Source organism: Gnatocerus cornutus, chromosome 5, assembly GCF_029298725.1.
Source record: "Gnatocerus cornutus isolate USDA-ARS CGAHR chromosome 5, icGnaCorn1.1, whole genome shotgun sequence".
NCBI lineage: Eukaryota > Metazoa > Arthropoda > Insecta > Coleoptera > Tenebrionidae > Gnatocerus > Gnatocerus cornutus.
This window is the reverse complement of record NC_142237.1, coordinates 15036450-15048590: the sequence shown is the minus strand read 5'-3', so window position 1 is coordinate 15048590 and position 12141 is coordinate 15036450. Positions and strand designations below refer to the sequence as shown.

General features: G+C 33.4%; 2 protein-coding genes across 2 annotated transcripts; one reads left to right on the top strand and one right to left on the bottom strand.

Moving 5' to 3' along the window:
- Positions 1 to 8774: 8774 nt before the first annotated feature.
- LOC148175002 (coiled-coil domain-containing protein 25) lies at positions 8775 to 9833 on the top strand. Its single transcript, XM_088037113.1, has 4 exons — positions 8775 to 9071; positions 9120 to 9211; positions 9261 to 9519; positions 9565 to 9833. Exons 1-4 carry the CDS (start codon positions 8999 to 9001, stop codon positions 9762 to 9764), a joined length of 624 nt encoding a protein of 207 aa, XP_087893239.1. The 5' UTR covers positions 8775 to 8998; the 3' UTR covers positions 9765 to 9833.
- On the bottom strand, positions 9780 to 11235 carry Tgt (tRNA-guanine transglycosylase). The gene is made up of 6 exons (XM_088037112.1): positions 11107 to 11235; positions 10968 to 11057; positions 10625 to 10917; positions 10417 to 10578; positions 10204 to 10372; positions 9780 to 10157 (listed from the first exon to the last, which is right to left on the bottom strand). Exons 1-6 carry the CDS (start codon positions 11233 to 11235, stop codon positions 9813 to 9815), a joined length of 1188 nt encoding a protein of 395 aa, XP_087893238.1. The 3' UTR covers positions 9780 to 9812.
- Between the last annotated feature and the right edge of the window lie 906 nt (positions 11236 to 12141).

Below are 12141 nucleotides of genomic sequence, written 5' to 3'. Positions count from 1 at the left end.
ATCTTTTAAACAGTGTTATCAAAGTTTGATATAATTTATTGTTGCCTGAAGAAAATCTCCGAAAGTGGATCTCACATCATTGTTTTTTTATAATCCTAATTATTTAACACCAGCCTTTAAGTAATAGAAATCAAATCCAATAAGAAGACTCATTTATAACTCTCAGGAATGAAAGTTGGAAATACTGTTTTATTATCACATGGAGGAACTATGAGTTAACTATGATATAACGCATTTTTGAAAAATGTTAATGAGTGTTAACAATGGACCATAAAAATAATACTTTCTATAAACATGAATCAAAGATTTTTGTGAACGTTATAGTGACTTCAGTTTTTATGAAAATGCAACATGTGGGATGAAATTTTAGTTTTAATTAGCTAAGTTATTGCTGTAATGATTTACAACAGTTTTTTTCCCATCGCTGAAATGATTTTGAAGAGAAAAGTGTTATAGCTATCTCGTTATAATGCAATTACTTTATCCGCTTAGGGAAAGCTTTTGGTTTTTCTTACTTTCATCAATTCTAATGATTCACGCAGAATTATTTTTATGGGAACAACATAACCAGAATAAAAAGAAACTTAATTTAAATTTACCGGTGCGAGCGCGGCAATAGCGTCCAGGCAAAGTTATCCAAAAATGGTTTTCTTTTATAGTGACTTACGGCTTACTTATTTTTTTACTTCCGTTCTCCAAAGCAACGCTAGAAGCTGGACAAATCCTTTTAAGATAACCCGCTGTAGGTCATTTATCTAGAAAAACTGTAAATCGTCAGTTTTGCTTCTAGGAGCGAATTTCCCACTCAATCAATTTTTCATAATTTGATTGCGGTTATCTTAGAAATTAAATACAGAGAGGAGAAATTACCATAAAATTAGTGTTCACGACAATCGAATTAGTGGAGGAATTTCTATTGGTACTTTATGGAACGTTATTTTAATTGATTGGAGATTATTTTTAAATTGAAAACTGAAATACTCGTCTCGTGACTCAAAATCAATTTGCTCTGCACCTAAATTTATGCCCACAAAATAAATTTAACTGTACGCACGTTAAATATTGCAACTTTTACTTTACCTTATTGGAAAGTATCAACAACGCTGTGTGCATATCTGGCAGAATTGATTTTAGCCCACATTTTTTTTAGTTCAAAATATAGTATTTCGGTCCAATTAGTGTTATACTTTTTGTTAAATAGACAGGAAATTGTGGAGGTGCATTTATGTCATTGTAAATAACCTCTCCTCTTCCGAGGTGTGGCTTAATTTCACTGTTTACCCGAAGAGCGAAGACTTGTGGACACTGACCTATCAAATATTTTAAAAGTCATAAAAGATTCTCTTTGGAAATATGTGATGGTGATAAACGAAGAATGCATAGTTAATTACTCATTAATATTTATTAAGCAATTATTAAAAATGTACGTGGAAACTTGTTTTGAAACATAATCGAAACTTGCAATGTTCAGACGATATTTGTAACTTTGCTATTTATGAAGAGGTTCAGCACGTGATAAGCAAGATGTACGCGCATAATTTATTATTGAGAAAATCCGTTTCAAAATCGTAATTAATAGGGAAGCGGTCAAGTCGATTGTTTTTCAACAATAATGATTAATTATGTTAAGTAAGAGCACTTAAATTGATTGAAGTTTGACATAAAAATGTGTTAAAATGCGTCTTTAATTATTCCCATTTTTACGAAACCCCAGTCACGTGCGCTATCTTCATGCAATCGTCCAGTAAAGAATGACGCAAATATTTCTTCACAAACGCATTCTTACATATAATTAATCGTTAACGCATTGTCTGCTCTGTAATTTATTTATCTTAAAACTTAAGCTCCGACAGTGCCGTTGCTTCATGGAAAACTCTTTGTTTTTCTCTTGAGTAACACAGGAAAAGTGTTTTTTGGAAAAAGTTCGCGTTCGTTTCATAACAAAGATTCTCACCGTTTAATTACTTTCCTTAATTTGAATAGGTGGCTGTCAGATGCGGCATTGTAGTACTTTCGATTATAATCGTTCTGATATAAAGTCTGGACTTACGTAACAGAAATTACAGAGTAATTTAAGGAAAAGGTCGTTCGCCCTGTTGTTTAGGAATTACAGGTTGGATTCTGTTCCGTATTAAGATCACCGGGTTTCTCACGACGAATTACATAAAAACTAACACAAAGGATGTAATTGTACATAATTGATTATGTTTTTATGTGAATAGAAATAATCTTTTTTCATTACACCAATAGCCTAAAGAGGTGCTTAAATATTTAATTGTGCCAAGGTTTAATTAAACGACATAATATCAGTCATTACTTACAAGTCTTGTGATGATCGGTGGTGATGCTAATAGAAAGTTTAGAGGGAATGTGACGAATAATTTATCCATAATTATATAATTATTTTTAACACCGAGTACATTAATTAATTTATGTAATCAACTAGAGAAAAACAACATGAATTTCAGCTATTACAGCTACCGGTGTTAATCTAATAAAAATACGAATTGCCTCGTTAGACACTGCTTTATTCCAGCGCACGATTGTTTATTCTGCATTTCTATTAATGGATTTTATTCTTGACCCTGACTGCAAATTCTAAAAAAAAGAGGAGAGAAATTCTAATTGTTTTAATTATGAGAGTGACGCAGATTTTATACAGTCTCGCGTCATCATCGACATCCTGTATCATAAGAAAAAATTGAATTTTAATGCATACAATACTCGTTTAAGTGACCTTGTTCTATCACGCGAAAATGAGAGCAATAACTAAAACGCTTAAAAGGAAGATTCTCTCTCGGGATCCTTGAATACGTTAATTGAGTCTCACTTGAACAAATACTGTTTAGGTAGATCAAGGAGGAAATTATAATAATTGTAATGGTGATCCGTATTGGGCCACATTATCTTAATTTAATTACCACTTCATTAAGTTAATTGTGGCATTCCTTTCAAAAATATGTATATCGCATTGTTTCTTTTAGTACCGTTGATTAAATAGTGCGACTACTTCGTTCCTCTTGCTGGATGATACAGATCATCTAAATTGGCAAACATAGTCACAGTCAGCAGGTGTTATAATAACACTAAATGAGGTAACATAGAAAAACATGGTATTTATAAAGACAGGCATTTGTAGCTATTGTCCTACATGTGCAAATTACAATCTGAAACCATGTTATAGAATGAAGGGAAAAATCATATCTGATTGCCACGAATTGTTACAAGTGATGTAAGAATTATTATTATCTTTAATCATGTACAAGAGCTGGGTATACTTATGTCATGACTTTTATATCTGATTCACACATATTTATTATAGGATGGGTTTGAAAAAAAAAGGTCACAGAGAAATGTAACTGTATTGTTGTATCATTGTAACTCAAATGAAAGTTTACCTACATGAGTAACCGTCTAGGTGGGATTCGTAATAAATTCAATCGTATTAAGAAAATTTGACTACAAACGCGTATTGGTAGCTTTCTTTCCAATATTCTGTGAAATGTTGGATTGTGTGAAGAAAAAATGTTTTCGTATTCACTGTTGTATTCTTGGTTGTCTATATTTGGTAATAAATGTAGAACTTTTAGTGACTCAACTCGGCGCATTCACCATTTTTATCATGGTCATTGGTTTTGTTTTTTGTTCACCAAAACCTCATTTTAGGGTGATTTTCAATCAATGTTTTCAAAATGAGAACGCCGTTTAATAGCTTTAAATTATACATCAGTCGAAAGAGGAGCTCGAAATCTATCTACTGGCTAAATTTGAGATCGATCGGACAAATAGTTTACAAGCTCTGGCCAAAAATAAAAAAAATGAAAAATTTTCATCGTTTGAGTCGGATTTTTTTTCGCGAAAAATCGACTATCGAATTTTGGGCTTTTGATAACATTTTCTAACGTAAAATAAGCCGAGAAAAAGAATGGCGCAAATCGCATCTTAATATCTCAAATAGTTTCCGAGATATTTAACTTTAAAAATTAGAAAAAATGAGGAAAAATGAAAATCAACTTTCCGAAACTTTGATCGACCATAACTCAGTTATTTGTTGTCGGATCTAAATTTAAATTCCAGATTTGGAATCTGCGGAAAATTCTGCGTACACTGATGTACAATAACTCAAGTTTACTCGAAAAAATAAGCGAGATATCGATATCATAAATTTGGCATAGTTTTAGTCATGAATTTTTGTGAAAATTTGCAAATTTCGATTGTAGAAAAATTAAAGAACTGTTTCTTATGTAAAAAATCGCGAGAAAAACGATGGTACAAACCGCATCTCAATAACTGAAATAATTTTCGAGATATCGAGCACAAATTGTTTCGAACCTTCAAAAATTTGGCCCACTGGCAACAACCCAAAAATTCAAACGACCATAACTCAGTTACTTGTTGACGAAAATTGAAAATTCTCATGTTTTTGGATTCAGCGTGACATTCTGCGTAAAATGAGCCCAGATTTGTTGAGTTTGCGTAATAAATAAACGAGTCATTGGCCAAAAACTGTTTTAAAAAAGTCATTTTAGGGTGATTTTCAATCAATGTTTTCAAAATGAAAACGACGTTTAATAGCTTTGAATTATACATCAGTCGAAAGAGGAGCTCGAAATCTATCTACTTACTAAATTTGAGATCGATCGGACAAATAGTTTACAAGCTATGGCCAAAAATTGAAAAAAATGAAAAATTTTTATCGATTGAGTCGGAATTTTTTTTCGCAAAAAATCGACTATCGAATTTTGGGCTTTTAATAACATTTTCTAACGTAAAATAAGCCGAGAAAAAGAATGACGCAAATCGCATCTCAATATCTCAAATAGTTTCCGAGATATTTAGCTTTAAAAATTAGAAAAAATGAGGAAAAATGAAAATCAACTTTCCGAAATTTTGATCGACCATAACTCAGTTATTTGTTGTCGGATCTAAATTTAAATTTCAGATTTGGAATCTGCGGAAAATTCTGCGTACACTGATGTACAATAACTCAAGTTTACTCGAAAAAATAAGCGAGATATCGATATCATAAATTTGGCATAGTTTTAGTCATGAATTTTTGTGAAAATTTGCAAATTTCGATTGTAGAAAAATTAAAGAACTGTTTCTTATGTAAAAAATCGCGAGAAAAACGATGGTGCAAACCGCATCTCAATAACTGAAATAATTTTCGAGATATCGAGCACAAATTGTTTCGAACCTTCAAAAATTTGGCCCACTGGCAACAACCCAAAAATTCAAACGACCATAACTCAGTTACTTGTTGACGAAAATTGAAAATTCTCATGTTTTTGGATTCAGCGTGACATTCTGCGTAAAATGAGCCCAGATTTGTTGAGTTTGCGTAATAAATAAACGAGTCATTGGCCAAAAACTGTTTTAAAAAAGTCATTTTAGGGTGATTTTCAATCAATGTTTTCAAAATGAAAACGACGTTTAATAGCTTTGAATTATACATCAGTCGAAAGAGGAGCTCGAAATCTATCTACTTACTAAATTTGAGATCGATCGGACAAATAGTTTACAAGCTATGGCCAAAAATTGAAAAAAATGAAAAATTTTTATCGATTGAGACGGAATTTTTTTTCGCAAAAAATCGACTATCGAATTTTGGGCTTTTGATAACATTTTCTAACGTAAAATAAGCCGAGAAAAAGAATGACGCAAATCGCATCTCAATATCTCAAATAGTTTCCGAGATATTTAACTTTAAAAATTAGAAAAAATGAGGAAAAATGAAAATCAACTTTCCGAAACTTTGATCGACCATAACTCAGTTATTTGTTGTCGGATCTAAATTTAAATTCCAGATTTGGAATCTGCGGAAAATTCTGCGTACACTGATGTACAATAACTCAAGTTTACTCGAAAAAATAAGCGAGATATCGATATCATAAATTTGGCATAGTTTTAGTCATGAATTTTTGTGAAATTTTGCAAATTTCGATTGTAGAAAAATTAAAGAACTGTTTCTTATGTAAAAAATCGCGAGAAAAACGATGGTGCAAACCGCATCTCAATAACTGAAATAATTTTCGAGATATCGAGCACAAATTGTTTCGAACCTTCAAAAATTTGGCCCACTGGCAACAACCCAAAAATTCAAACGACCATAACTCAGTTACTTGTTGACGAAAATTGAAAATTCTCATGTTTTTGGATTCAGCGTGACATTCTGCGTAAAATGAGCCCAGATTTGTTGAGTTTGCGTAATAAATAAACGAGTCATTGGCCAAAAACTGTTTTAAAAAAGTCATTTTAGGGTGATTTTCAATCAATGTTTTCAAAATGAAAACGACGTTTAATAGCTTTGAATTATACATCAGTCGAAAGAGGAGCTCGAAATCTATCTACTTACTAAATTTGAGATCGATCGGACAAATAGTTTACAAGCTATGGCCAAAAATTGAAAAAAATGAAAAATTTTTATCGATTGAGTCGGAATTTTTTTTCGCAAAAAATCGACTATCGAATTTTGGGCTTTTGATAACATTTTCTAACGTAAAATAAGCCGAGAAAAAGAATGACGCAAATCGCATCTCAATATCTCAAATAGTTTCCGAGATATTTAACTTTAAAAATTAGAAAAAATGAGGAAAAATGAAAATCAACTTTCCGAAACTTTGATCGACCATAACTCAGTTATTTGTTGTCGGATCTAAATTTAAATTCCAGATTTGGAATCTGCGGAAAATTCTGCGTACACTGATGTACAATAACTCAAGTTTACTCGAAAAAATAAGCGAGATATCGATATCATAAATTTGGCATAGTTTTAGTCATGAATTTTTGTGAAATTTTGCAAATTTCGATTGTAGAAAAATTAAAGAACTGTTTCTTATGTAAAAAATCGCGAGAAAAACGATGGTGCAAACCGCATCTCAATAACTGAAATAATTTTCGAGATATCGAGCACAAATTGTTTCGAACCTTCAAAAATTTGGCCCACTGGCAACAACCCAAAAATTCAAACGACCATAACTCAGTTACTTGTTGACGAAAATTGAAAATTCTCATGTTTTTGGATTCAGCGTGACATTCTGCGTAAAATGAGCCCAGATTTGTTGAGTTTGCGTAATAAATAAACGAGTCATTGGCCAAAAACTGTTTTAAAAAAGTCATTTTAGGGTGATTTTCAATCAATGTTTTCAAAATGAAAACGACGTTTAATAGCTTTGAATTATACATCAGTCGAAAGAGGAGCTCGAAATCTATCTACTTACTAAATTTGAGATCGATCGGACAAATAGTTTACAAGCTATGGCCAAAAATTGAAAAAAATGAAAAATTTTTATCGATTGAGACGGAATTTTTTTTCGCAAAAAATCGACTATCGAATTTTGGGCTTTTGATAACATTTTCTAACGTAAAATAAGCCGAGAAAAAGAATGACGCAAATCGCATCTCAATATCTCAAATAGTTTCCGAGATATTTAACTTTAAAAATTAGAAAAAATGAGGAAAAATGAAAATCAACTTTCCGAAACTTTGATCGACCATAACTCAGTTATTTGTTGTCGGATCTAAATTTAAATTCCAGATTTGGAATCTGCGGAAAATTCTGCGTACACTGATGTACAATAACTCAAGTTTACTCGAAAAAATAAGCGAGATATCGATATCATAAATTTGGCATAGTTTTAGTCATGAATTTTTGTGAAAATTTGCAAATTTCGATTGTAGAAAAATTAAAGAACTGTTTCTTATGTAAAAAATCGCGAGAAAAACGATGGTACAAACCGCATCTCAATAACTGAAATAATTTTCGAGATATCGAGCACAAATTGTTTCGAACCTTCAAAAATTTGGCCCACTGGCAACAACCCAAAAATTCAAACGACCATAACTCAGTTACTTGTTGACGAAAATTGAAAATTCTCATGTTTTTGGATTCAGCGTGACATTCTGCGTAAAATGAGCCCAGATCTGTTGAGTTTGCGTAATAAATAAACGAGTCATTGGCCAAAAACTGTTTTAAAAAAGTCATTTTAGGGTGATTTTCAATCAATGTTTTCGAAATGAAAACGACGTTTAATAGCTTTGAATTATACATCAGTCGAAAGAGGAGCTCGAAATCTATCTACTGACTAAATTTGAGATCGATCGGACAAATAGTTTACAAGCTATGGACAAAAATTGAAAAAAATGAAAAATTTTTATCGATTGAGTCGGAATTTTTTTTCGCAAAAAATCGACTATCGAATTTTGGGCTTTTAATAACATTTTCTAACGTAAAATAAGCCGAGAAAAAAAATGACACAAATCGCATCTCAATATCTTAAATAGTTTCCGAGATATTTACCTTTAAAAATTAGAAAAAATGAGGAAAAATGAAAATCAACTTTCCGAAACTTTGATCGACCATAACTCAGTTATTTGTTGTCGGATCTAAATTTAAATTCCAGATTTGGAATCTGCGGAAAATTCTGCGTACACTGATGAACAATAACTCAAGTTTACTCGAAAAAATAAGCGAGATATCGATATCATTAATTTGGCATAGTTTTAGTCCAGAATTTTTGCGAAAATTTTGCAAATTTCGACTGTAGAAAAATCAGAGAACTATTTCTCATGTAAAAAATCGCTAGAAAAACGATGGCGCAAACCGCATCTCAATATCTGGGATAATTTCCGAGATATCGAGCACAAATTGTTTCGAACCTTCAAAAATTTGGCCCTCTGGCAACAACCCAAAAATTCAAACGACCATAACTCAGTTGCGTTTTGTATGTAGGTGATGTAACTATTTGTCGAACATTTAATAACCACGGAAACCGTTCATAAACGCAACAACACTTTGGCGAATCTCAGAGTGTTATTAATCACATCACTCTGACGTCACACGCTCCAATAGACGTTTCACTTTTTTATGAACACACCCCAGTTCAAAGTTTGACAGGTGACATTTCAGAAGAATGTGACTTAGTGAGGTTATGAAGTCTTGTAATCAACTTGTTTCTTAATTTTTAGTTTTCTGTACAATACCAAGTGAAATAACACCATGGTTTTTTATTTCGAAAGTACTATAGTTTCACCACCCGCTGTTCTATTCATGGGAATCGATAAATACGAAAGTCAGTATCACTATTTTGTAAACAAACCATTTTACTGTTGTATTGTAGACGAAGATTTAATTAAATGGGGTTGGCCGGAAGACGTTTGGTTCCACGTTGATAAAGTATCATCAGCTCATGTCTACTTGAGACTGAGACAAGTAAAATTGCTTCAATTTTAACAATATTAGTCTGATGTAGTTGTTTTAGGGCCAAACCCTTGATGACATTCCCTCCTCTGTCTTGGAAGACGCCGCCCAATTGGTTAAAGCAAACAGTATTACAGGAAATAAAATGAATGATATTGAAGTTGTCTACACAATGTGGGCTAATTTGAAGAAAACGCCAGCAATGGAAGTAGGACAAGTGGGCTTCCATAAAGAAAAAGAAGTGAGAAAGATTAAAGTAGCGAAACGAATCAATGAGATTATTAATAGGCTAAACAAAACCAAAAGAGAGGAGCATCCAGGTGAAACCTCCTGAAGAAATTCTCACTTCTAATTCTGTTTTGCAGATTTCCGGGCTGAAAGAGAGAAGAGAGACAGAATGGAAAGAGAAGATAAAAAGAAACTATTGAGAGAACAAAAAGAAAAAGAAAAAGACGAAGAAAAAAAGAAAAAGGAGGATGCTGAATTGAAGAGCTACAACTCACTGATGAGTACAGAGACCATGTCAAAGTATGACGACGGTAATGACTCTGATGATTTCATGTGAACAGAAAAACGTGTAAATAAAACAATTTTTTTATTTGTAAAAAATGGTTTATGGTAACTGGATGTTGACAGCACCCAAAGAGTCCCTAATCCAACTAGGATAATCCTTACTAGGATACAAGTCCTGCATAAATTTTCGCACAAACTGAGGAAACTCATTTCTAATAATACTGTCTCTAATATCTTTCATCAGGTTCATCTGAAAGACAATGTTATGTTCTGTAATTAAATGACACGCCACTGGGTACAACGTTACGATGCCACTCAAATACGCTCTCGTGTAATTCTTGCAAGTATTACAAGGACAGTTTTCATCAATTGGTTTGAAGTCTTTCTTAAATTTCTCCTTTTTTAAATTCATTTGTCCCGTTCTCGTCAGCGCACAGCCAAACCTCTAAAATTAATTGTTACATAAAGAAATAAGGAAATGAAAGTCGTACCGCCGTCCTCGTTGGAAAAACACAGTCAAACATGTCGACACCAAGTGCTGAACAAACGACCAAGTCTTCAGCAAACCCAACACCCATTAAATATCGGGGCTTATCTTTAGGTAAAATGTCGGTGCATAAATGAACGACTTTCCAGAAATCGTCTTTGCTTTCGCCACCACTGTAATATTGTATTAATTTACGTGTAATTTCCCGGACACGCACCTAAGACCACCGATTGCGAATCCGCGAACATCTCTTTTAATGTGATCATGGGCGCTGATTTTGCGCAAGTCTTCATAGAGGGTTCCTTGAACTATCGGGAAAATGTTTTGGGCTTCTGGCTTCTGGTGGGCTTTTAGACACCTGTCTAGCCACCGTGTTGTCCTACAAAAAAACAAATAATTTACAGAAATGCGACATTATGACAAACCTGTGTACAGATTCCTCTATTCTTTGCTTATCAGGACTTGTGGTTTTGATAACATCATCCAACTGCATGACTATATCAGCTCCTATTGCATTCTGGATTTCTATGGAATGTTCAGGCGTCAACATCACCTCAGCTTTCTGGTCGTTTAAAGACTGGAAACGGACGCCCTCCTCTGTTATTTCAGCTAGTTTTAACAAAGACACCATCTGGAATCCACCAGAGTCTGTTAAGAGACATTTATTCCAGTTCATAAACTTGTGTAAACCTCCTGCTTTTTCCAAAATTTCAGTTCCCTGTTTTAATTTCATTAAAACTTCATTCTAAAGAAACACAATTTTCTTACTGGTTTGGTCCCTAAATGGTAAGTGTTTGCTAGCATAATTTGTAATCCTAAAGCTTCTAATTGTTCAGGCAACATTCCTTTAAGTGTTCCCTACAAAATATGATAAGAAAATGCTTCTATTGGGGTGTAATCTTCGTACTTGGGTACCAACGGGCATGAAGACAGGCATGTCAACAGGGCCATGTGGCAAAAGCATACGGCTTGTACGCGCTTTGGAAGATCCACATTCGGCAAGAATTGTAAAAACGAGTGGGCTTTTTGCTGTCATGATCAAGGGCTAAACTAAAACTAACACTACAAAGTTTGCGGCTTTTCCGAGGTTAGAATTATTGACAGCAGTGACTTACAATAAGTTGGGTTAGAAGTGCAAACCGAGAATTTGAATTTAAGCGCGAGTGCTGCGATCAGCTTAGACGGCCAACTAAAAACCGCATATCTCGGCCATAACTCAGTTATTTGTTGAGGTACGAGAAATATTCGTAAAATTTGGATTCTTGTGGAGTTCAGCGTTAACTGGACCCTAATGACACAAATTTGCCTCACAAATACACAAAATATTGAGTACAATAGAAAAATAGATATTGATCGGAACAGGTTTCCTGCTGGAAGTCTTTTTGGGGCGATATTCAAAGCGCTTTTTCGGGGGAAAACGACGTTTAATACAATTTATGAATACATCAATCGAAAAAGCAGCTCGAAATTTGTCAACTGGCCAAATCTCAGATCTGCAAGGCAAATAGTTTACGAGTGGCGGCCAAAAAAAACAAAAATTAAAAAAATTCATCATTTTCATAGTTTGTTTTCCAAAAAAAAACCGACTAACGAATTCTGGATTTCTGGGAGCGAATTCGAAGCAATAAAAGCGCGAGCAACAATGGCGAAGACCGAATTTTTCTGTTTGTCTTAGTTTAGGAGCTTTTCATTAGTCAACACAATTTCATCAGTCATCAGACGTTAAATTCAGTTTCACAATAACAATTAATGATTTTTTATAGCTTTACTTTTGAAGAATCGACTTGGCATAAAGTTACTCCACGATTGTTGTTACTCCAATAAGCACATTTTTTACCACTTTTGCCAGAGCTGATTTGGACCATTAGATTGACATTGGCAATGAAACTACCTCAATAATTCAATGGCACTCGAGGATTTATATTTTTAAATATTTTTTTCG